Raw genomic sequence first — 27652 nt, 5'->3', positions numbered from 1 at the left:
TCGATAAATCTCAGCTCATGAGTTATTTTCTTTTATTGAGGTAGACTCAACGTCAATCTAGCCTGTACATGAATTAATTAAAGAAAAATGTGCTTCTCTTCAATAACTTAAACTTCTAAATGAAAATGTCAACATACTTCAACAAGACATTGTACCAGTTTTGCTGATCGAATTCTTAAGATTTCCACGATTTGGCTTCAAGCTACCCCAACCAATTTGGATTCATCCATAACAACTCACTATGAGCATGGGCGGATCCATTTTGTTGAGCGTAGGTTTACGGAAACTCAATAGTTTTTGCTCAAATCCTATATATTTATTATCTGTGAACCTAATTATTATCGTATATTAGCTTAAAATCGTAATAAAAATTGATCATAAACTTCAAAATCTTAGATCCGTGTCTACCTACAAGAGCTTCGATGTACATTACCTATCAAAAGAAATTTTTATAGAAATCTACTAAATCCCAAACTTGTGGAAATGCAAATGACTCAAGATCCAAAGAATATTACTATAGTTAACGTGTTTATGATTACAAGATATTGCCTCTCTTGGAAATGAAGGCACAACTCACAATGATAGGATAATAAAATGGTATTTACATATATAATTTTTTTTTCTGATCATGTCCTACTAAAAAACAGCAAAAAGGAAAATTAAACTGAAAATACAATGTCATTTTTATATAAATTAAATCCTTCTAAAAATTAAACTAGAAAATCATTGTAGTAATTATAACTTGTCTTCCTTCTCAAAATAAGATGAAAGCTTGTCTCTTAACATGTCAACCTCAACCACCATACTTCCTTCAACCTGTTGAACAAATACCCAAAATGAATAGGAAAAAATTAAAAATATAGAGAACAAACAAAAATCTACTAATATAACCATAAGATCATTCTTTAACTATTGTCTAAAGACAAATAATTATATATAGTATAAGAAATAATTGCTCTTTTTGATTCTTATTAGAATATTTTAGTTTTGGACTTGTGATAAAATGTATTTTTTTATTATTTTAGATTAAGCGGTAAGTGAATTTAATACAACAACATACGGAATCCTATAAGTGCAGTATAGGGAGGTTGTTTTCGATAGACCCTCAACTCAAAAGAAAAGTTTTTGAAGCAGAATTACAAGAAAAAATATAACAGTAAAATAACAAGATACAAAACAAATGCACCAACAGACAAACAGAATGGATATTTAATAATACCTGAAAATGCAAGGTATAGAATACTCTATCTTCAAAAGTTTCAAAAGAAGTTGCATTGAGTAAAACAAGTCCTTCATCTTCTAATACTGAAATAGCCTCACCAATTGAACCTTTATTGATCTTCAAAGTTGATATTTGAACCACTATTTCTTTATCACCTAATTTACTTGTTGAAATAACTAATGAAGAATTCTCAATTCCTCCTCTTTTTCTTTTTTGCTTGTCAAAATCAGCTGAATTTTCTTTATTGGAAACAATTGTTGATGTAAATTCTTCTTTCTTTTGAACCAATCTTTCCACTTCACTTTGTAACTCTGGTATGTACTTGAGAATTTTTGATATTGTTGATGGAATACTTAGTTTTTTCTGCAAACATGAAGAATAAACAAGTCTCGTAAGCATGTGATAGAAAGAAAAAAATATCCAAATTAATAGTAGTCTATTTGATCAAGTTTTTGGAGAGTTGAAATATTTGTTAGAAAAAAATAAGTTATTTTGAGTAGTAGAAAGAATGTTTTTCGGAAGCAGAAAAAGTTATTTTTCCTCGTGAATACTTGTAAAATCTTAGTCAAGCACAAATTGTTGTTTTAGTATTAACAGAAGTAGATTAGCCAAACATAAAGTGTTACTCTTCAAAAGCAATTTTTTGTGAAGCACGAGTCTTACAAAAGTACATTTCAAAATAAACAGATTTCTAAGATGAAATTTTATCGAATTGTAAAAGAACAGAAATTATACCGAATGATCAGAAGAAGGAAGCAAAGAACGAAGAGAAGAATATAAGCCGTTGATTTTCTTTCTACGATCGCGTTCACTTGCATTATGATTAAGCTTCTTCACCGTCTGATCAGGTTGATGATAATCACCACCGTTAATAATTTGATGATCAAATTTATTTGAATCAGAGTGTTGAAGGCTCTTGTGAGATGATGATGATGATGATGAGTGAAGAGTTTCCAGGGGATTAATGTTAATTTGTTGACTAATTGGATCCTCCAAAAGCCAACCAAAATTATTATTAGTAGAAAACATAGGAGAAGAAATGGTTAGCATTTTTGCTAATCAACACTTTTTTTGTACTTTAATTACTAATTAGTAGTACTAATTTGTAAGACAATGTTGACATAATGTTTATATATGAGGATTTATTCCAATAGATTTCATCAGAGCATAGCTCAGCATGATAGTTACTCTAATTAAGGAATATTTAATTATTCGGGATAATTGCACATTTGGTCCTTAAATTATTGAAGAATTTTAATTTTGATCCCTCTGATATCTAATTAAACACATTAAACTTTGGGCAAGGCAAGACGCACTCTCTCGGAATATCTTAAACAATCATCTGGGTTAGGTCAAGCGAGATGGCACTTAGTAGAGTCGTGACTTCATTATCTAAAGAAAGAAAGTTGTTTCGACAGGGTAGAAAAAGACATGTAAGACATCAAGGGGTTAATGCTCAACTAATTAAGGGAAAAGGGTCTGATATACCTTTCAACTTTGTCATGTAGAGTTGATATACCCTCATTACAAAAGTGGCTCTACCGTTATAAAAATGACTCACATATACTATTTTCCTCTAATAGATAAAATTGATTTTTTTTCATTTCCATTAGAGGAAAAAGATATATGTAATCTAAATATATTCCTACATAAAAGGACTAAAACACACTTTTTAATAAATTAGAAGTTAAATGTGAGTATTAAAATATTACAAGAACCAAAATAAAATTTACCAATAACTAAGGGACTAACAGCGCTATTATCCCTTTCATTAATTATACAATTAAATAATTAATTATTTATTATATTAAAAATTGTATATGCTTGTAGGGGTCATTGCGTGTGGGATCACATGACAAGCACAAGCCTCAAATAGATTAAACATTAAAGCTCGAGTAATTAGTGGATTAGTCACGCTTAAACACGTTTAATTAATTAAATATGCCACGTCTACATTTTTAATGTTAAAATATTATGCAAGGTTCTTTAGGGTGATGGAATAACTAATAAAATCAAGAATATAATACAAGTTGTTATATTTTTTTGTATTTGCTTACGTAGATGTGAAGTGATCAATGGTTAGATTCGATCAATTATTTCAAGAAATTTATAGTATACTGGCAGTTTAGTTATTTTATCGTGTATAATCAAAATTAGTCGTTTTCTAAATGTCTTAATCATTTTGATTTTTGTTTTGTTTCAGTTTAATTCGATTAATTTTTAATATTTTATTTTTGAAACGTCAAATATGACAGAAGTGTTACTAAGATTCTCAGAAACTTCAATTTAACAATAAAAAAGAACAGTTATTATTTTAAGAAACAATAATAGATAAAATGAGCAATACTAACTTTCAAATGGTAGAACTAAAGCCAACAAAAAAAAAGAAAAAAAAGAAGAGGAAAGTTCACCATAGAACAGTCTATTTGAAGTAAAAAAAAAAAGAGCTTGCATGAGAGAAAGACGGTCTTTCTCGGAAAAAAATGATCTAATTTCTCGTTTATTCCTAAAATAAGATGTTTAAAATAAGATAAGGGTATCGATAATTTTATTCAATCAAATATTCAAAAAAAATTATATCATATTAATTTTTTATTATTATATTGTGTACAATTAAAATTAGACTTTTTCGAATCATATCAATGCTTTGGTTTTTCTTTCGTTTCAATTTGGTCCACTAATTTTCGATACTTTATTTTTAAAACATTAATAAGAATGGTTTGTGTTAAGAAACAAATAGATGAAGTGAGGACCACTAAATTTCAAAATATACCTACTTTTTTTTAATTAAAAAGAATTGCCACGCCAAAAGTAAAATTAATGTTGATACTCTATTGTTACAAACTTAAAATTAATAATAATTAGTCGTTTTCGACTAAACATTTCTATCAATTGTGAATAGTGTTTAACTTGCATTATATTCCTTTTATTTTTTCTATAATTCATAGGGTTGATACAATCATTAAGTCAACCGTCATTATATTTTAATTATAGTACCAAAAAAAGAGAAAAATATTATTGAACTACATTCTCATAAATTAGAAAAAGAATAATTTGGGGCAAATTAAAGAATCTCCCCAAATTCCAGGAAAGATAAGGAGTCCATTAAGTATCCAAAAAATGTGAAAGGCTATTATTTGCAAAGTTATATCAGAATGACAATCTTCTCAAATGTTACAAAAAAAATAGTTTTTACTCTATAAAAATAGCTTTTACTTTTCACTTCTCAGGGTCATCTTAAAAAATAACTATTGTTTCAAAGTTTCAAATTTTATAAGTGATACTCCAAAATAGTCATGTCTCAAAAAATATCTTAGAATTTTACTTTTGGAATTTGAAACTCCAGAATAATGGCTATTTTTTCAATTACAAGAATCGGCTATTTAACTTTAACCAGTTTTCTCTAGTAAACTTGTACATTTTGGTCTTGATAAAAGGGGCTAATTGATATCAACATGCAAACTATTTAATCATATGAAAATTGATATTCCTATTTAACTACATTTTGGCCATTTTACAAAGAATTCAATAATAGGAACCTAAAAGAAGAAAGCTCTAGTTGCAAACTGAGGCCCAATATTGAGAATTTGGGTCAGATCGATAACATTAAGCCCATTAAACAAACTTTGGTTTACCAACATGGTTCATGGGCCGCTTATGTATGGGCTTCCAATCAATCGGGAATAGGTGTAGGTATTTTACGGTTTTAAAAATTTTGGTTGATAATTTCGGTTCTTAAATTTTGAAAATACCAGACCATTAAGCAAACTAAACTAATTCAAAATGATTTGGTATTTTAAAGTCCGATTTTAATATTTTGCGGTACAGTAAATCTATAAATATAGTTTAGTTGACTTCAACTTACATATATAATAGAGAATTATGACTTCAGGTTTTCAAGAAAGTATAAGCAAAATCTTCATTAATCAATCACCCAAAAAGAACATTGCAATTTTAAATAATTAGTTTAGAGTAGTCAGAGTTCCAACATCTAAATTAATTAATTTTCTATTTATATTATTTTATATATGTGCTAGTATTATAATAATATATATAAATTTTATATGTAACTTTATACTTGGTATAATATTCAATTTTTAAAAAGAAATATTGAATACCATTTCTTTTAAATGCATATCAAATACCATTTCAAATATTGTAATACCGAAATTGTGGTATCAAAATTTTCAATTTTGATATAGGATTCAATATCTACCGCATCATGCCCACCTCTATTAAGAAAAGTCTATTCTTGAAAGAAGATTATTATTTTTGGGGGGGAAACATGGTAAATCCCTACACTAAACTTGATTTGGTTCTTTAGAGATTACCTTCTTATTTCAAACTTATCCATAAGGTAGGGATGTTAAATGGGTTGGTGGAGTTGACTTTGGGTGAACGAAATGAATTGAGTTAATTAATTGAGGCGGCGAATTACAAGGCTAAACTAGGTTTTATCGTAAAGAACTTAATCCAATTTTTTTTGGATTGTGCACCAATAAACCCAAAATATTTTAATTAACTCTTTTTCATGGGCTAATATTATCGCTTATTTTTAATGATTTAAATTTAAGCACAAATTTGACTTGTGATCCCTTCCTCTTTAATTTTTATTTATTTAAGGGACATAATTTTCTTAAGCTCCAATGATTGTTAAGCTTGATAAAGAAAACCATCCAACTTACACCATTTCAAGAATTCATTAAGCACTAATGATGGTAAGCTTAGTTAAATAAATAAAATATGTTGAATTTTAATAGTGTCACATGTCTATTAAAAGTCTTTCAAAGGCACTACTTATTTCTTGATTTGATTGTCAACGTTTAATTAGTAAATACTGCTGGTGGTCACACTTTCTCTTCAACAAAGTAGGTGGCCCCACTAAATTGTACGCAAATAGATAAAGTACCACTTAATAAAAAATAAAAAAATATTTTGTTTTGATAACTAATAATTTTTATTAATTACTAGAACAGTCATTACAAAATTTACAGGATTAGGCATATATTAATATATATGTTGACTAAATAAAACAACATTATTATAGAATGTTGTCATTTTGTACAACATACATAGTAATATTTTTCTATGAGCATGATATCTAAAACTAATATTATATACTTCTACTCCAGATAATTCTTTATTGGTGTGAAAAAATAATTTAATTGGAAATTAAACAATGATGAATAAATATTGCACAAGATGAATAGAACATCACACTAAGCTTTGTTGAGGATAGAATTTTAGAAAATAGTAAATAATATTTCAAAAGAAAGATTCTTATGCGTTAAAATGATTTTTCTTTAATAAATATAAAGAGCTATTATAATTCCTTTTTTTAAAAAAAAATTCAACTCATTCATTTTTATGACCAAGTAAAAGTTGAGCTTGTATCTATCCAAAAAGCTAAAGTGATGAAATTGACCGTGAGATGGACATTACTCTTAACACATATCAGGTATTGTTCCCTTTTTTTTTTGGCATTATATATAAATGTACATTTTAATTTGATCTCAATTAATATTTATATTCTTTAATTTAAGGTATGTATAAATAAGCACTTAAATTTATATAGAATTAAAAAAATAGACACATTTGACTTATGTGGTATCCTATATGATAATTTTATATCTTACGTAGCGTTCTATGTGTATTATGTTATATACAAGTTTAAGTATTTATTTGTACACACTTTAAATTTGAAGAATATAAATATCAGCTAAATCCAAATTAAAGGACACAAAATTTCAATAGAAAAATTGTAGTTGGTAGATATTAAACCTTTATCAATGAATATAGTTAAGGGCAAGCTAAGAATTTAATCTGCAACTTTTTTTTTCATGAAACCTCTTTCACTCGATTATAATATTAGAGTAAATCGTCTCTTGTGCTATTATCTATTAAAAAATAAATAAATTATCTTGCTGTAGATACGGACTTCGCAAGAAATTTCAATATTTAAAAGGAAAAAGCTTCAATCCAAAGCAAATATTGAGTTTGTTTTGTAAGCATTTGTCTCCTTTCAACCCTGTGGCCTTTACAAATATAATATAAGAGATCCAAAATTACGAATCAATAATTAGTCTATATTTACATCGTATAAGAATTATTAAAAACGAAAACATGCCTCCTACTATGATTTTTTTCTTCATTCCTAAAAAATAAATTATTTGCACCCCTCCTACCCTAAAAATATCATTTATTTCACCACAAAAGAAAAATCAACACGTGGTCTACTGTATGCTAATTAATCACAGCAAATTGTAAATTTATTTTTTGACCTAACTTTATATATTAGTACTAGTCTATTAGTCTATATAAATTGATCAATAGACTAGCTGCGACAACATGATTAATTTTGGAAAATTTTCTTATATAATCACTCAAAAATATCTTAATTACGCTCCATAACTATAATTTGCTATTTATAATTCGTAGCTATAGTTATAGTAACATTTGTATATGTTTGTATAATTCGTTGTACAGTTCATAGTTTTTGTATAACATTTGTATATTTTACTACACAATTCATCCACAATATTTGTATAATTCGCTATATAATTTGTAGTGCTTGTATATTTTGCTATACAATTCGATTGACTCAAAACATTTATATAAATCGAGCGAATTATACAAAACTTAACTATATAATCGCGCGAATTATATAAAACTCAAACTGCAATTATAGCTAGATGTTTGCCGCGAGCCATAATTAATTCAAATTATAGCTATATTAACTAATTAACTAATATATATTTACTTATCCGCATAATTTTCCCATTAATTTTTACGTCCTTCTTTCCCTCTTGTCACCGTATAAAATTAATGTCCCTCTTTTTGGTTGTCTCATTTTAAGAATATTGATTTTCTTATTACTGTTCAAAGATTTATTTTGTGTAAATTGATACGATTATCAAATTTGGTCGCAATCGATAAGTTTCTGAGAAATATCTACCAAAAAATGATTGAAACTCTTTGGTCGGCATCAAAAACCGATCAACGTCTATCAATATGTTTTTTAGTTTTTTTTAAAAAGACTGATATTATCGAATTTTATAGAAGTTGTGTTAATTGAAAGTAGAAATTAAATATAAAATTTTCAATGTTTAATCCTACAATAAATCAAATTTTGATATGATATCAAGAAATTTGATTAATCAGTTTTAAAAAAATGTTAGTTTATCTGTTATTTTTGTCGACGGTGCTACATCAAGTAATGTAGCAATTTTACTTGGAGACTAACGAAAATAATATTATAGGAAACGATTTACATGACGTGAGTTAAGAATACTTGCGACGAGCTAGTCGAAAAATCATACCGAAGGTTTCCGATCTCAAATTTTTTGCTTAACTAATTCAATCACCTTTACGGGTTACGATACATATGTTACAAAAAAAATACTTCGAAAATAAAATTTTAGAAATAATTATGGGAAAGAATTGTCAACAATTTGTTTATTATTAGTACAATATATTTCTCTCTCTCAAACACAGAAAAAAATTAAATGTAAGAAAGCTTTATGTATTCCCTCCATTTACTTTTTTAAAAATAATTTTTTAATTTTATTTGTCATTTTTAACATATCAAAAAAAGATATTTTTTCCTCTATATTTTACCCTTTAACATTAGTTATTTTAAAATGTGAATAAATAAAAGTGAATTGAGTGAATAGTTTCTAAAAACCAAAAGAGAAATATCTACTACAACGTCAAATTTGCAATATTCGATAGTATCAGTTATTGAATTACTGAAACCAACTATTGAAATTCTGAAATTTTAGTCATAGATATCATATCAAATATTAAATTATCTACGTACAATTTAGATTCGACTAGACAATTTGATTTTCGGTAATTTATGTTCACCGCTAATCAAGGTAGTATACCTCGTGTTTATACTTATTATAGAAAAACAATTAAAAAAATAAAATCATATTATTATTTTAGTGTTTTAATTTCCACCATCCATCACTTTCCTAATTCCAACATGTTTATGACCTATCCATCAAATCGACCCACCTGAATTCAATTGAAAATGACAAAACGGGTGGAGGCCCACCTTTCCTCTCTTCCGTTTCCAACTATTCTGAGACTTTTCGTTAGTTTCCCTCAAAATTAACGCAAATCAATTTCACCACGTGATACAAATCACTACTTTCCTCCCGAATATTTTATTATTTTATTATTTATTTATATTAATATAATATATTTTATAAAAATAAATAGTATTAAGAATTGTTCATATTCAAAAGATTATATTAATTGTAGAGATAAAATATAAAAATTTAATTAATTTTATTTTAATTTAATAAATAATTATGAGATAAACAATTTTAATAAGATACACATTTAATATATGAAAAGAAAGAAAGTATAAATTCTCCTTACTTTTTTGTTTGTACTATTATACCCTCCTACAGTTATCACCACGTGTTGTTCCTATTCCCCTTGTGGCTCTCCGTCCTTTCCCCTAGCCCCTCCCCCACACACACAGAGTAGAAAATTCCAAACTTTTAACTTCCATTTGGGAGTAAATTTCGGAGTTAAAATTTGAAATATGAAAAATAGAGTTTGGAAGTTTTGTTAGAGAAAGTTTCAAGAAATGACTCTATTTGAAAATATTTAAAGATCATATTTTTAAAATTTAATTATTTTTTATGATTAAATAGATATTTAAATATGAAATTTTAAAATTTATGATCAAATGCTAGTGTATTCTATATATCAACACTTAATATATATTTTTTGTATATTATTCTCTTTTATATTTACGAGGCAGCTAGAATAATACATAAATTGTAATGAAAAGAACACGTATTTTAGTAATTTCACGTCATGGGTGGAAGAATAATTTGTATTCTTATATAGTTTTGGACAATTCTTAATTATTAACAAGTTTATTGGGATTGAGTTAAATTTTAAGATTCATTTTTTAATCACGACATTAAAGCTATGCACACAAACTTTTTATTTATCTTATCCACACTCTAATTGTCAGGCTTAACCGTTGGGAGTTAATAATGTTACCTTGCTAAATAGGGTGACAATTTGTATTCTTATATGATTTTAAATAATTATAACCTTTTAAGCTATCTTATATGATTGAGTTAGATCTAAAATTTATTATTATTATAAATTCATAACAAAAATAGTAAAATGAGAAAAATCCAACCTATTATATTTCACATCAAAAATAATAAATTCAAATGAATTTAATATCGAAACACTGAATCCGTCCCAACTCTCGCCCTCTCTCTCACACACGCATACACACTCATTCTTTTAAACTTCATCCATCTATTAATCTCCCTTTTCTCATGTCAAAAAAACACAAACTTTCATCTCCTTTTTCATCTCTCTCCCTTCAACAACAACAATAACAAAAAATGAAGTTCTCTCCAATTTCTTTTAAAAAAACAATCTTTTTTTCCATATTCGTCTATTGCATGATGATTACTCCATTAAAGGGGGCAAAACCCTCTGTTTCTTCTTCTTCTGATCAACCTGAGTTGATCAATTACTTCAAATCCACAACTTTATTGAAAAAAACCACAATTATAGACCTTCAAAACCAATCAAGAACATCAAAAATCAATCTTTTTACTTCATCAGATTGTTCGATTTGGACAAAAGAATGTTCAAATGAGATTTTGAGAATTGCCCAGAAAACAGAGCATGTTAAATGGATAAAATCAGTGAGAAGAAAAATCCACGAACACCCTGAACTTGCTTTTCAAGAATATGAATCTAGCAAACTTATTCGTCAAGAACTTGAAAAAATGGATATTTCTTATCAGTTCCCGATGGCTACCACCGGAATCAGAGCTATCATCGGCTCCGGCCAGCCGCCGTTTGTTGCTCTCCGAGCTGATATGGATGCCCTTCCAATTCAGGTCTTTTAATTTATTTTTGTTAATTTCCAAATGTAACCTTTTCATGTTTTTTTGATAGTCACTTAATTATTTATTTTATTCTAATTTATGCGGTTTAATTGTAATTTTGAAATTTAAAATTTTAAATTTTTACGATGAATTCAGACATAATTTTTTTAATTTTTCAAAGAAAATCTTAAATATTTGAAAATGATGTAAAAGCACTATAAAATACAAACAAAAACAATTAAAATATTTTAAAGTTTTGAAAAAAAATTCGATAAAAAAAATTGATTGATTTTTAGAATTTTAATTGTTCCACATAAATTAGAATAAAAAAAGTACTAATTATTATTTTAAAAAATTACTTTTTTATTGAAAAGAATTGAAAAATAAATAAATAATTTTTTAAGATAATAATTATCGGTTGAGTGACCATCAAAAATTTAACTTTTTTTGGTTTTTTTTTTTTGAAAAAAAAATCCATCTTACTGTTGAAGCTTGAAACTCATTTCATTTACCTGTCACTTGTACAATATAACATTGACTTCGAAACTGAGTAATTAGCAGTTTAATTGAGAAAAAAATAAATATATGTTTACCATTGAATGTTGAAATTATTAATTTGGGGATCTATCACTCTATTTTATTTCTAATTTTTTTATATGTGGGGTATAGTCTCACATGCAATATCTATTTTGAGGAAAACGTCTAAATTTTATCTTCTTATCTTTTTTCATTTCTACTTTCAAAATACTGTATTTTTCTTATGCTTAATGATAGTATCAGATCTTCCAAAATTCTTTTATACTTTCACAACACGTGTCTCTCATGTATATCTCATGTCTTTCAACTATATGTCTGTCTATTTGATTTAGTCTCACATGCATAGCTATTTTGAGGAAAGTGTCAAATCTTTATCTTCATATCTACATTCATATCTACTTTTAAAATAAGTAACTTATATTGAAGTCAGATCTTCTTTTCATTCATTGTTATGTACTTTCACAACATGTGGCTCACTTAATATCTGACATCAGCTAGATGTCGATTTGACTTAGTTTTAAGGTTCATTTTCAAGCACATGAAAATTTATTTGTCCACTAAAATAAAAGTATTTGTCTTGAAATTATGACCACTCCCATTAAGTTATTTTTTTTTAAAAAAAAATTATTTAAAATTTGAAATTATTAGGAAGCTGTTGAATGGGAGCACAAGAGCAAAATTGAGGGTAAAATGCACGCTTGTGGCCATGATGCTCATGTGGCTATGCTCATTGGTGCGGCTAGAATTTTAAAGGCTCGTGAGAAGAACTTGAAGGTTTGTTTTACAATAATAGCCATTATTGCTATATATGTCACCTAATGTAGTCATTAAATTACTACTTTAATTTTTGTTGTTTTTCTTTAAAATGAGACAAAGATAAATCTTTTTATTTCTAGTCACACGATTCTATGGTCTTTATTCCCCAAACTTTTGTGAAAAGACATTAGTGTAAGCGCAGATTATTAGGAGAATTTTAATAACTTAGTTAGTTTACATTATATACTTTTGCCTTCTCTACTTTTGTACTTTATTCCTCCGTTTCTCTTTCTATACCCTCAATTAAATAAAAATATAGTGTAGACTATTAACTACAACAATAATACTAATAACATAATCAGTATAGTTCCACAAGTAGAATATGGAGAATGCAGGACATATATTGACAATAATTATTCTTATTTTTATGGGGTACATTATATAAATTGTTTTTGATACACCCTTGATAGAGGGTACACTATCAATTCAAGGTTATTCTTGTTAGTGGCAGATAAAAAGAACACGTTATTCTTGTGCCTCCTTAAAATAAAACTCAAATATTCTTTTGTTCTCCATATGGTGGATTCCATAATTTTTGGCACAACATTTGGAGAATATTGGAGCACTGATATCTTATTATTTGTTTTAGTTTAATTGGTCGTGGGTATCTTGGACTATTTTATTTGCAACAATGAGAATAGCACCTAATTGTTTTGCCAAATGGTAAATCTAGTGATCTACATTTATAGTTTAATTAATTATTATGATGATACCTTTATAGATAAGGGCACTTTGTACGAACAACATTAGTTATAATATATAGTACTTAAATTAAAAATAATCCGAGTATCTACTTTCGAATGTTTCGTTTAGAGCTTTGTGCCTAACTAAATGTTATTGCATTGGATTCTCCATTGCAAGTGCATTTTGGGTGATCTTTCTATTTTTGAACTTTCATATAAGGAAAAACCATATGGCTTTCGGTATTTAAACTGGTAGGAGGTAACAAGTATTTTAGAAATTAGTTTAGAAATTAGTTGTGATAAGCGTAAGTTGATCCGTACATTACAGTTACCCAAAAAAGGAAATTATAGGTATGGTGTTATAATAAAACAGAACTTAGGAACTTAAATGAGAGAGAAAACAATTATACATCTTTTTAGCGTATCTGATCATTAACTCACGTCCAAATATCTGATTGATATGTTTCAATAGTCTATTTTCAAAGAACCAGAACCCTTTAACTCTTATCTCTCACTCAGATTGTCCTCCATATATTCTTTCATTGAAAAATAAACAAATAATATATGACCTAAAGTCAAATATTTTATTTGCCTTTTTTCAGTGCAAATATTGGACCTTTTGTTTATTTTATTAGCCCCTTAACTTTTATGCAGCAATTAGTTAAGAAGCAAGAAAAAGTGGGTACCAGATTTGACTTAGGAATATTTACATAGTACTATGATTATCATGACTATAATATAATTAGCCATAGGAATGTTTAATTTAAAATTGCTCAATATAGAGAGAGAAAGACAAAGAATTGGTCCCATGTCTAGTAGAACCTGTCAACAGTTGGACTGGTAGTTACATGCCCAAATCTAACTAAAAGAAAAGGTCATTTCCAGTTTTGTACAATTTTGTGTTGGTGTTAAATTTTTTATCCTAAGGACAAATATTTTTTAGCTGAGGCATAAATTTATATTTTTGTATTATAATATTTTATAAATTATATCATGTTTTCTTAAAGAACTTTTGTTTTGCTAGACATAAATTCGATTGTTAAGGACAAAAAATAAAAAATCAGTCCATTTGCAGGGCAAGCTGTACAATTAAAATTTGACCTAATCACGTCAAAATTTCATTTTATTTTTTTAAAAAAGCTGTACAATTAAATGTTTTTTTGCAGTGACAAATACATGAAATAAGAGCTACTTGCATTATATCCAGCCTTTATTTTTATTTTTTTTAAAAAAATTTAATTATTGTCAAAAAGAATTCCTCATCATTTTGGTTGTCTTCTAATTTTAAAAGGACTTGTTGAGGATGACATCCAACAAATTTATTGAGATTTGAGAGTATAATTGGGACCATGGAACTATATGCCAGGCATTATATCTGTTTCGAGTCATTTTCACTATTTAAGGACCTTGAAGAAAATGCCAATGTGCTATATTTTAAAAAGGGGCCAATGGGTTAATAAATAGGGTAGATAAAACGCCTTTTTATAGTGCTGGTCTTTTTTTTTTTGGGAGTTTTCTCTTTTCTTTAATTACTTAGAATTTGGATAGAATTTAGAGATGCCCACATTATAACCATCACTTCACAAGTCACAAAATTGAATTTTTCTTCTTGCTATTTGCTTTTTCATCCATAAGAAATGAGGTTATTAGAGAAAGATTTCTTAACAAAGATAACTTTCTATTTCCGTAGGTTCGTATCACTTTTCTATGCAAGTTAGTGGGCACACATAATAAATTATTCAAAGTTCATCTTCTATAGTTTTTTACTTGTTAGGTCACTTAAAAGGTAAATAAAAACTTTAAATATCATAACTAGTGGAATTGATTACTTGAAAGTAAGGCAAGCAATCTTTTATGGCAGGCTAAATTCCAATTATGGTGCAAACATTCATTTGCATTATATATTAGTGTAAGTAATTAAACATGTGGTGTATACACTTTGAACTGTTGTCGAAGAGTTCCACGTTGGATGAAAAAAAGATGGGTAGTCTCTTTCTATAATTTTAGACAATTCTTTTTTAATGAGTTGACTTCTAGGATTGAGTTAGATTCGGTGTCCATTTTGTTAAATGATAGTATAGCAGAATCGATATTTGTGCTATCTTACAACTAAATGGACTCCAAGACTAATTCAACTTCAGAAGCTCCTGATTCCGTCACTCTCTAAACAACATTTTTTTTTCATCAATCTTATTTGTTCCATTTTTATGTTATTTTTTCATATGATTTTTCATATTGATCCACATTAAATCCGAATTTGTGTTAGATAGTCTCACATTGGAAGAAAAACATTCCTTAACAAAGATGATTCTATACTCAAGGTTTATATCTGAAACCTTTGATTAACAATGAAGGAGAACTTACTACTCCATCAAAAACCCTTGTTGGTATGTGTCACTTTTCAATGCAAGTTAGTGGACACAAATGGTAAATAATTTAAAGTTTACCTTTTATACACCAACAAGAAGTTTTTAAGCTATTAGGCCACTTAAAAGTTAAATAAAATGTTAAACTATCATAACTAGTAGAATTGATTACTTGGAAAATAAGGCAAGCAATCTTTTCTAGCAGGCTAAATTCTAATTATTGTGTAAACATTCATTTGCATTATCATTGTAAGTAATCAAACATGTGGTGTATACACTTTGAACTGTTCGTCGAGAGTCCCACATTCGAATGAAAAAAAGATGGGTGATTTGTTTATATGATTTTAGATAATTTTTCTTTAATGAGATGACTTTTGAATTGAATTAGACTCAATTTTGATTTCCTTACACAATAGTGTAGCAAAATCGATGTTTGTACTACCGTGTATTGAAATGGGCATTGAGTCTTATTCAACTCCCTAAACCTTCCTTTTTCATGACGTAAGATTAGTCTAATTCAACTTCAGAAGCCCCTGATTCTGTCACTATCTAAACAACATCCTTTTTCATTTATCTTATTTGTTCTGTTCTACTTTTATATTTTTTCATCCGATTTTTCGTATTGAGCCAAACTAAATCCGAATTCGTGTTAAAGAGAATCACATTGAAAGTAAAACATTCCTTAACAAAAATAACTCAATACTCAAGGCTTATACCTGAAATCTTTAATTAAGAATAAACGAGAATATACTACTCCACCAAAACCCTTGTTGGTTCGTGTCACTTTTCTATACAAGTTAGTGTGCACACATGGTAAATAATTTAAAGTTTACTTTCTATACGCTAGGCAACAAGTTTTTACGCTATTAGGCCACTTAAAAAGTAAATAAAAAGTTAAACTATCATAACTAGTAGAATTGATTACTTGAAAATAATCTAACAATCTTTTATAGCAGGCTAAATTTCAATTATTGGGTAAATTTGTTTTATCAGTGTAAGTAATTAAACATGTGGTGTATATACTTTGAACAGTTCGTTGAAGAGTCTCACATGGAATGAAAGAAGAATGTTTGGTATTTGTATCTAATGTTGAATAATCCTTTTTTATGAGCTGACTTCTTGAATCGAGATAGATTTAATATTTATTTCATTATATGATATTATAACAAAATTGATATTTGTATTAGCATATATTAAAATGGATCTGAAATCCAATTCAACTTTAGAAGCTCTCTTTCTTCAACTGACATGAGACTTCGACGTAAAGTAGCTGACCATTCTGAAAAGAGACTGAGGCCAAAAGAGAAAAAAACATTTAATTTCAACTGTCAAGTTGAATACTTAAATAACAATCTATTACAACATGTGTTCTGTGGGACAAAGCAAAACAGCAAAATAACAAAACTGTTCTTAATATCAATCCACTCTTCTCCTCTTTGATTTTGAGAGCTCCCTTTTTAGCTGTTTTCTTGATGATCTAATGTGTCAGGGTGAAGATAGGGACGCAAGATGTTCATTTAATTTTCTTTGTCAAAAAAATTATACTGTATATCTAATTTAAATTATTTTTTTATGTATGTAAAGTATATGTTAAATTTAGTGATTTTTTTCTTGTGCTTAGTTTTTTATATTTTGAATTCCCTTTGTGAAATCTTGATTCTGTCATTCTCTATGGTAGTTGATGTTTATGAAATCCTTTTGTGATGATTCAGGTTTCATCACTATCTAATCTTGTTGATGTTTATCAAATTCCTTTGTAAAATTAATGGTTCCGTCACTATCTAATGTTGTTGATGTTTATTTAATCCCCTTTATAAAAATTCTGGTTCTATCACTCTCTAATGATATTGATGTTCATTTAATCCCTTTTGTGAAAATTTTGATTTCATCCTTCTCTAATGTTGTTGATATTTATGAATCCCCTTTATAAAAATCCTCATTGCGTCACTGTCTAATGCTATCGATGCTTATTAATTCCTTTTGTGAAAATCCTTGATTCCAACACCATCTTGATGTTTATGAATGTCATTCGTAAAAATCCTGATTTTATCACTATCTAATATTATTGGTGTTTATGAATTTTCTTCCTGAAAATCCTGATTTTGATACTATCTAATGTGATTGATGTTTATGAATCCCCTTTGTAAAAATTTTGATTCCATCACTGTCTAATGCACTTGATGTTTATAAGTTTTTTTACTGAAAATTTTGATTCAGCTATTACTGAAAATTCTGATTCCGACATTATTTAATGATGCTGATGGTCTACCAGGGGACAGTGTTTCTTATATTTCAACCAGCAGAAGAAGCAGGGAATGGTGCAAAAAGGATGATCAGAGATGGTGCATTGGAAAATGTGGAAGCTATATTTGCTGCACATGTCTCACATCAATATCCAACTGGTGTCATTGGATCAAGAACAGGCCCTCTACTTGCTGGCTGTGGTTTTTTCAAAGCTGTCATTAGTGGGAAAACAGGGCAAGCAAGCAATCCCCACCACTCAATTGACCCTGTACTTGCTGCCTCTGCTGCTGTTATCAGCTTGCAAAGCATTGTTTCTCGTGAATCCGATCCATTGGATTCTCAGGTGGGGTATATTTGCACCTAGTAATCATCAAGATTTCTTTTTTTATTTTATCGAGTGTTCGATATTCATCTCGCTCCGATTGATCCGTATTCATGCTGAATAAGGATTTAATAGAGGGAAGCGATCCTTATGAGAATTTTTTTCATATTTAGTACTCGAAATCAAATTTGCGGAACGATTCTATCCATCCCAACACAATCATGGATTGCACCAAGATTTCATTTCCGTTTGGCCACAGATTTTGAAGTTGAAACTTCAAATTTTTTTAAGTTTTTAAAGTTGTGTTTTAACATGCCTTTCAAGTTGGAAAAAAAATTAAAGTTCTTTGAGTGGAAAACCCCAAAACTGATTTGAGCTAGTTTTTGAAAACTTGAAAATATTTTAAGATTAAAATCTACTCCCAAAATTTATGATCAAAGCTAGCTTCATTTTATCTGATGAAATTGATCTCTTTTGGTAGTAGAAAGATTATTTTTTTCGCTTCAAAAGTGGGATTTTCAAGTAATTTTTGAAATTTTACTTTCAAAGTTAACCCTCGTATATACTAAGTGTAAACAATATTTTCTAAGACTTCATAAGTGGTTTTCAAGAATACATAAGTATCAAAGTTTTTTTCCATTTTATAAGTGAGTTTTTCAAGTAATTTCGTTATTGAATCACCTAAAAAAATAACTATAATGATATCGTCTAACTAGTAACTTGAATTATAAAGTAAAAGTTACTCTACTAGTTATAACATGTTAAAATACAATGATAATTCGACGTCATCTTCAAGAATTGATTGGGTTGTTTTGTGATTTTATTTTTAGGTGGTCTCAGTGACATCTTTCAATGCTGGAGATAATCTTGATGTGATTCCAGACACAGTTACACTAAGTGGGACTTTCAGGGCTTTCTCAAGAACCAATTTTTATCAGCTTCTTAAAAGGATAAGAGAGGTTAGTAAACAGTATAATTAATATTGAGACTGACATTCTTAAAAATAATACTCATATCATAGGTTAATTCAACAACAATTATTGGTCTTAGTTGCAAACTATCATTTCATTTCATGAGTTACCACTAGGGCTAGGCATGGTTCAATATGATATGATACTGAAAAGACATAAAAATAGTAGTGTACATTATTGTCATATCAAATTAATAGGTTTCTTGAAGTTTGGTATTCATATTTTTGATTGACTTTGACTTACATATACTCATAGAGAGTTATGACCTGATCATCTTTTTTAAAAACATCTAAATAATCATATATTAACACCTTGTTCATGTTGAAATATTCAAAAAAAAATGTACAAACAACGTATAACCAATTAGTTTTGTACTAATATGATATTCAATATACCAAAAGATTTATACTGCATATAGGGCTGTACAGGACAAATCGATAAACCGTACTAAACCGACAAATCGAATCAAACCGGAAAAAAAACCCGACTAGTGGTTTGGTTTGACTTGGTTTGGTGTTTGAAAAAAAAACCCGACCATTATAGGGTTGGTTTGGTTTTAACTAAAAAAAGTCAAACCGAACCCAAACCGACCCGATTATAGATATACTACTTTTAAATTATGTTATACATAAAAATATTTATTAAAATGTAATTTATAAATATTTTTTAAATTTTTTTCATTATTTTTGTTTTCTTTCTTACATTTAGATTTGGACTTGAGTAGCCCATCTAAATAATATACAAAAAAAACTTATCTTATAAAGTTATATTATAAAGTTAAAACTTCAAACAGTGTTGTGCCTCCATCTTATATGTTGATATTTTGTACTAGAACTCTTTTTAAGAAGCACTGTCTGTGCTTTTTATTTGATACTATGAGAAACCCGAAAAAACTCAAAAACCCGAGAAACCCGAAAAACCCAAAAAAACCCGAAAAACTCGAGAAAAATTGATATCGAAAAACCCGACTTTTATTGGTTTGGTTTGGTTTGGTTTATAGATTTAATAACCCGATACAAATGGTTTGATTTGATTTGTAAAAAATCCGAACCAACCCGATCCATGTACACCCCATAGTGCATATCATATACTATAATGTTGAAGTTGAGATATCAAAAAATTCGATATCTACTATCACATGCTAGTCAAACACTTATCCTAAATCCTGCAGAAATAGATAGGATAGGCCTGTTTTGGCCAATATCCTAGGGATCCAATGTTGCCACCAAAAAAAAAAGGGGCACGATTTGATTGAAAAATTACACATCACATGGTATGATCCCCAATTGATTAGGCCAAAAGCTTTTAAAATAAGCAAAGACAAAAATCATCATTCCTAGATATGCATGTTGCATCAATTTTCTAAAAGATCTTATCATTAATTGAAAAATAAAAATAAAATATCAAAAACAGTAGAACAAGACAACATATAATATAACAAAAACGTGCATAATAAAATATTATAATATTATAGTATATGGTCAATTAGCTAATTGGAAATAGTGTAATAAAGTTACTCAATTATTGGAATGTCCAATAGTTCTGTACAAGTTAAAATTGTGGAGTTCAAACATTGGGGGTAATTTCTAACCAACAGGATCAAGAATCATTAATCGTGTTTCGACGGAAGAAAAAAGTTTTTTCTACACCCTTTTCTTGTGTCGAGGACTAGGAAGACAAATAATCCCTCCTAAAAATATTTTTTCTCTGCATTTATCGCCCACTTTCTTATGTCTAGTATTTAGACAAATTTGATTTCTTTTCTATTTAGAATAGAAAACACTATTGATATGTCTTATGGCAGTAAAAACTGTTAATAGTGACATAGTTCCACTACTCCAACTATAACTAAATCAGAATAAATGAAAGTCAAATGCTCTTTTTCAAATTCTATATTATATACTCTTTTTCTACGAGATGCCGATTAAGTCACCAAATATACGATTTCTGGCTAAGAGTACAAAGTTTAAAATAAAGAAAAGTTTCATTATTTTTTAAACGGATCAATAAGGAAGTAGAGGAGTAAATTGTACTGATCACCACATAACATTTTAACAACAGGTTTTCACAGAACAAGCTAGTGTATTCAGATGCAGTGCAACAGTTGATTTTTTCGAAGACAAGGACACGATCTACCCTCCGACGGTGAACGATGACAAAATGTACGAGCACGTGAAGAAGGTGGCGGCTGATTTGGTCGGAACGACCAACTTTAAGGTCGTTTCACCAATGATGGGAGCAGAGGATTTTTCATTCTACTCTGAAGTAATCCCTGCAGCATTTTTCTATTTAGGCATAAGGAATGAGACATTAGGATCAATTCACACAGGACATTCACCACATTTCATGATTGATGAAGATGTATTGCCTATTGGTGCAGCTACTCATGCTGCCATTGCAGAAAGATACCTTTATGAATATGGATCTTGAAATCTTTTCCGGTCACCAGGAGGGATCAATAGTATTCTGATTTTCCCTCCAGCGTGACTTGAACCCTTGATGGTAGTCGTAGACTAATTCTCTTTAATGCAATTTTTGCCCTTTTTTTTTCTTTTCTTCTACTCCTACATAGTATGCCAACCTATGTCATGATTGACAACCTTGTACTTGGATCTTTTTTCATGAGGTTGGACACATGAATCATGGAGAAAGAGAAGATATATTATATAAAGGTATTTGCTAGAATTTGAACTCTTGTACATATTTTACTCAGATACTATTGTCTTTGATCAAATGAGAAACAAACACATTATCTTGGAATGTCACAACGTAAATCAATGGCACGTATTGTCCCCTTTGGTCTAGACCAATACGGATTTGTCTTTCGGGTTAAGTCACATTAAGCTCAAAAGCTTGCATACCATGTGAATATTTGAGTTATATCTTATAAATTCACTTTCCTTTCCCATTATGATGTGATGTGCACATCATCTTTAGAAGCTTGTAAATCCTGCTTGATCCGCCCTCATCAATCAGCCCTTCGTGAGGGGCGTCTCATGGAAAGTCCCCAATATTCTTTGATCATTAGGAATCAACTTTTTAGTTTTCTAATCTTTCATCAATCTTTTTGAGGCTCTTCAATCTTCTTTCCTTCAACATTTTATTAATTAGCATGTTCCTAGTTTCCTAATTACTTGTCAAATAGGTAAAACACAGTTTTAATCATTAATTAACTGCATTTCATGATTCTCCACCCATCTTAATCCTCTGTTCCAAGATATATATAAAAATTAGAAAGAGGAAGCTATCAACAATCAATTATCTATAATCTTGATTAATTTTCTAATAACCCCATAATCCCAAATTCCTGCTAAAATCAACATGTCTTCTGGTGGATCAAATATTTTTTCTCCATTAGGTCACTTAAAAGGTAAATAAGAAGCTAAACTATCATAACTAGTTGAATTGATTACGTGAAAATAAGGCAAGCAATCTTTTATAGCAGGCAAAATTCCAATTATCGTGTAAACATTCATTTGCAATGTCAGTGTAAGTAATTAAACATGTGTTGTATATACTTTTGAACTGTTCGTCGAAGAGTCCCACATAAGATGAAAGAAAGATGATTGGTCTTGGATAATCTTTCATTGAAGAGTTGACTTCTAGAATTGAGTTAGACTCAGTATCCATTTCTTTATATGATATTATAGCAGAATCGATGTTTGTATTATCTTGTAATGAAATGGACCCCGAGTCTAATACTCCAAAAGCTTTCCTTTTTTCATCCAACGTGAAAATAACAATATTTTTCTTAATATCAATCCCCTCTCCCCTTCTCTTTTAGCTGTTCTTTTGATGATCTAATGTTTTTTGTAGTTGTGTTTGCTAGAATTTGAACTCTGTACATAAATTACTCAGAAAATATTGTCTTTGATCAAATGAGAAATAAACACAAATTATCTTGGAATGTCACATCCAAAGTCCATGGCACATATTGTTCACTTTGGATCTAGGCTAGCACAAATTTGTCTTTCATGCTAAGTCACATTGAGCTCAAAAGCACGCGTACCATGTGAATATTTGGGCTATGTCCTATAAATTCAATTTCCTCTCCCTTTCCGATGAAAGATTCGTCTAAAATGTTATGTGCACCCCATCTTCAGAAGCTTGCCAGTCTAGAAGTTCTGAACTGAAATAAATAATTATTTCGATGGAACCTTTGTCAATCTTACTTGACCTCCCTCAACAACATGGCCTTTGTGAGGGGGGCGTCACATGGAAAGTGCTTGTCAGTCTAAAAGATTGTCAATTCTACATGATCCGTCCTCATCAGTCAGACTTTCATGAGGGGCATCACGTGGAAAGTACTCAATATTCTTTGATCATTAGGAATCAACTTTTGTAGTTTTCTAATCTTTCATCAATCTTTTTGTTGCTTTACAATCTTCTTTCCTTCAACATTTCATTAATAATCACGTTCCTAATAACTTGTCATAAAGGAAAAGCACAGTTTTAATCCTTCATTAACTGTATTTCAAGATTCTGCTCCCATCTTAATCCTCTGTTCCAAGAGATATATAAAAATTAGAAACTCAAAAAATCAACATGTCTTCTTTTGGTGAATCAAATATAGCAATTGCCAAAACTGTAATATCAGCAGCTGGTTCTGCTGCTGCAATGTCCATGTTGGTACATAATCTATCACCAGAAGTTCAAGATTATCTCTTTTTTGGCATTAGAAACACCCTTATTAAATTCTCTAATCAACTGACTATGGTGATTGACGAATTCAATGGAATGGTGAGCAATGAAGTTTACGAATCAGCCCAAATTTACTTAGGCAGGAAGCTCTCTCCTGATACTCGTCGTTTCAAAATAAGTAAATCCGAGAGGGAAAAGAGTTTCAACACGAGGATGGAACGAAATGAGGAAGTCACGGACTATTACAAAGTTCATAAATTCAAGTGGATTTGGGCATGTAAACAAATTCAAACATCTAGAGAGTCTTTTTGCAATCCCCGCGACATGAATTCAACTCTGAGATCCGAGGTAAGATCCTATGAACTCACGTTTCATCGAAAAAACAAGGACTTTGTCCTCCAATGTTACTTGCCTTACATTATCAACGAGGCGAAATTGCAATATCTTGAAACCAGGACACTAAAAATCCACACTATGGATTATGAGAATATGCATGACCTTAGTGAAGTGTGGACACCGGTGAATCTTGATCATCCGGCGATGTTTGAGACATTAGCAATGGACTCAGAGCAAAAAGATGAAATTTTGAAGGATTTGGATAGATTTGTGCAGAGGAAAGACTATTATAGGAAAGTTGGGAAAGCGTGGAAAAGAGGGTATTTGTTGTATGTGAAAGAAAAAGAAGTCACCATTGCTCCTTTTTTGAAAAATGAAAGAAAAAGAAGTCAACAATTGTTGCTTCTTTTTTTTAAAAAAAAAATAGAACGCGTACAAAGAAGAAAAGGAAGTTGGCATAAACGTGTTTTTCTTCTTTTGACAATTAAACACGTAGAAAACGCGTTTCTCTTGTTTCTTATAAATAGAGGGCATTCTGCCCTCATTTAAATCATCTAAGAAAGAGAGTAAGAATACAAAGAGAGTTATATACCAAGATTAATATTGTAGTCTTGAGTGTCCTCTTTAGTAGTTGTTCCTTTTACAAGAAAGAAGTGTCAATTGTTGTTTTCTCTTTATATTTGAGAGCAGTGTACTCCATATTTTAATAGTGAGATCATTCTACCCGTGGTTTTTCCCCTCTATCAGTTAGAGGGGTTTCCACGTAAAATTCTTGTGTCCAATTTATTTTCATATTAATTGTCATATCAAATTTTACTTGTGGTGCTTCCTCCCCCAACAGTATGGTCCTCCGGGGACAGGGAAATCGAGTTTGATTGCAGCTATGGCGAATTACTTTGAATTTTGATATATATGATTTGGAGTTGACAGAGGTGAAGAAGAACTCGGACTTAAGGGGGTTGCTGGTGGCAACCGCCAATAAGTCCATTTTGGTGGTGGAGGATATTGATGCTACCATTGATTTGCAAGAAAAGTTGTCTAGTCGCGGAGCTGCTCCTTCAAATGAATCTCATGAGGAAGAAAGCAAGGTTAGTGTCTTTGACTCTTTCACATTTTTTACATTTTCTAGTTTAGTATAATGTCATTGATAGAAACAAAAGGAATCTTGTCCTGCATGTTGGTAAAAAAATACTCTTAATGATATTATTTCTTTCAGGTCAAGTTCACATTGTTTTTTCTTGACCACTAATAAATATTTTCCTCGGACTTAGCTTCACATAGTCCATCATGGAAGATTGCCAAGCCCCTCAAACCAAGTACCATATGGCTCGTCACCAAGATGATGGGCCAACCTATCACCAAGATTGACAGTCGTCTCTCACTTGTGATGAAGTTAGAGGTTGCTTGGCAAACGAGTTGATTGTTCAAGATATTCTATCATTGTCGTAGTCCTTCACTTTTATTACAACAATATAGATTGCCTTGTCAAAATAACATTACAATTTTTCCAGACATTTGTAATTATTTGTGGTCTAATTAAACAACATCATGCATGAACATAGGAGTTGCTAAGAGTAGAATTCGAGAAAAGAGTCCATTGTTACTCAGACACTCTTAACATTAATAATGTTGCTTTGGCCATGTAATTTTAAGAGTATCTTTACACGTTATATGTAACAGTTTTTCTCTTCCATTACCAATGTGAGACTTTCTTCGCGCCCAATAAACTTGCAATAAACGTCCACATATTTTCGTTCTCTGTCTCTTATTATTGCCACACGTTATCAACGTTGCAAAATCGCGTAAACACGAAAACAGGATACTCAAAATTCACACTGTGGATCATGACATGATGCATGATCTAAGTGAAGTGTGGATGCCTGTGAATCTTGATCATCCAGCCAAATTTGAGACATTAGCAATGAACTTAGAGCAAAAAGTTAAAATTTTACAAGATTTGGACAGATTTGTAAAGAGGAAAGATTATTAGAGGAAAGTTGGAAAAGCATGGAAAAGAGGTTTTTTATTATATGGTCCTCCAGGGACAGGAAAATTAAGTTTTATTACAGCTATGGCTAATTATTTGGACATTGATATATATGATTAGGAGTTAACAGATATTAATAAAAATTCCGATTTGCGACGATTGTTATTAGCTACTGCTAATAATTCAATTTTGGTTGTGGAAGATATTGATTGTACAATTGATTTGGAAGATAAATTGAGCAACAGATCAAAGGCTGATAATGGTTCTTCTTCAGAAAATCATAAGGAAGGAAACAAGGTTAATATCTCTCTTTCATCCCAACCCCCTTCACAGCTAATCCATCGCTAAATTGCTGGTAACCAATAGATTAGACAGATTTTATTGTTTAGCTACAGATATTATCCATAGCTAATTCTTGTTTCTTTAGTGTGTGGTCAAAATTGATTTTTATGTATATAGTAGATTTTGAATTCCTTTGATTTCTTTCTGTGTTTACTTCATTATCTGTCGTCTAAATAGGATTAGACGAATTTTGTTGTTTTAGATAAGAAATTTGTCTGTCACTAATTCTTGTTTCATTACAGTATCATCTACATTGTTTTTACGTGTATAGTAGATTTTAAATTCTCTTGATTTCTTTATGTGTTTATTTCATTATAACTTTTGTTGTTTAGTTATAGAATTTGTTTGTCGCTAATTCATGTTTCTTTAATACAGTGTATGGTCAAAATTATTTTTATGTGTATATTAGATTTTGAATCCCCTCGATTTCTTTGTAGGTTTACTTCATTATCTCTGTTGATCTCCATAACTAGAGATCTTCTAGCTAGGAAAAGGAAGTTTGAGAGAAGAAGTTTGAGAGAGGAAGAAGAATCTGAAAATATCTCAATGCTCATTCATCTTCTGAAGTATTTCATATAGGAGTTATTTATACACTTGATCAATCTAACAACTTACAGCACAATCACATTAGCTGGTACTCTATTTGCATAACTAATTTTTAACCACTCTCTAACAAACTTAGTTATAACTAACTACTTGTGGTTACATCAGCTTGATTTCTTAACTCAACATTCTCCTTCAAGCTGATGGCTTGAATAGATCTTTAAGTTCAAGTTTACTCAACAGTATTTGTAATGACCCTCAAGGTCATTTTTGGAATTTTTGTAAAATGACCATTTTACCCCTCTCTTTAGATGCCCCGAGTCATTTCTAATTGTTATCGGGTGTTGATTTTTAGAAAATCCTATGAAAAGTTAAGTCTTTGGAAATTTTGAGTTTCATAAGCTTTAAGTGTTAAAAAGTGGTATTTGGGGTCAATCGGAGCTACAGATCTCAGAATGGAATTCCGTCGATTCCAGCAGCTCTGAAATATTGAAATTGAGTTAGGAGACTTTACGAAATCAGTTTTGGAGCTGTAACGAAGATTTGAGGCCTTGAGTTGAGAATTTGAGGAACTTTAAGCCAAGATTTGACTTTGGTCAACTTTTGGAGTTTCGATGCTCGGAATGGAATTCCGACAACTCCATTGGATTCAGGAGATGGTTTTTGGTCTAGAAGAAGTGTTGGTTGAATTTTTAGAGGTCCCGAGTCCATTTTGGTATTTTAAAGGCCTAAGTTAGTTTAGTTGCGACTTTTCGAGTTTT

The 27652-nt window shown here is 29.8% G+C and overlaps 2 protein-coding genes across 2 annotated transcripts; one reads left to right on the top strand and one right to left on the bottom strand.

The window, feature by feature from the left end:
* Positions 1 to 644: 644 nt before the first annotated feature.
* Positions 645 to 2272, bottom strand: LOC129877325 (transcription factor ORG2-like). The gene is made up of 3 exons (XM_055952812.1): positions 1958 to 2272; positions 1220 to 1585; positions 645 to 816 (listed from the first exon to the last, which is right to left on the bottom strand). The coding sequence occupies exons 1-3, from the start codon at positions 2270 to 2272 to the stop codon at positions 736 to 738; spliced, it is 762 nt and encodes a 253-aa protein (XP_055808787.1). The 3' UTR covers positions 645 to 735.
* An 8209-nt stretch (positions 2273 to 10481) lies between these two features.
* On the top strand, positions 10482 to 21727 carry LOC129877250 (IAA-amino acid hydrolase ILR1-like 6). The gene is made up of 5 exons (XM_055952740.1): positions 10482 to 11115; positions 12289 to 12414; positions 17778 to 18092; positions 18902 to 19030; positions 21104 to 21727. The coding sequence occupies exons 1-5, from the start codon at positions 10609 to 10611 to the stop codon at positions 21470 to 21472; spliced, it is 1446 nt and encodes a 481-aa protein (XP_055808715.1). The 5' UTR covers positions 10482 to 10608; the 3' UTR covers positions 21473 to 21727.
* The last annotated feature ends 5925 nt before the right edge of the window (positions 21728 to 27652 follow it).

This window comes from Solanum dulcamara, chromosome 12, assembly GCF_947179165.1.
Source record: "Solanum dulcamara chromosome 12, daSolDulc1.2, whole genome shotgun sequence".
Classification (NCBI taxonomy): Eukaryota; Viridiplantae; Streptophyta; class Magnoliopsida; order Solanales; family Solanaceae; genus Solanum; species Solanum dulcamara.
This window is presented reverse-complemented; position numbering and strand designations above follow the sequence as displayed.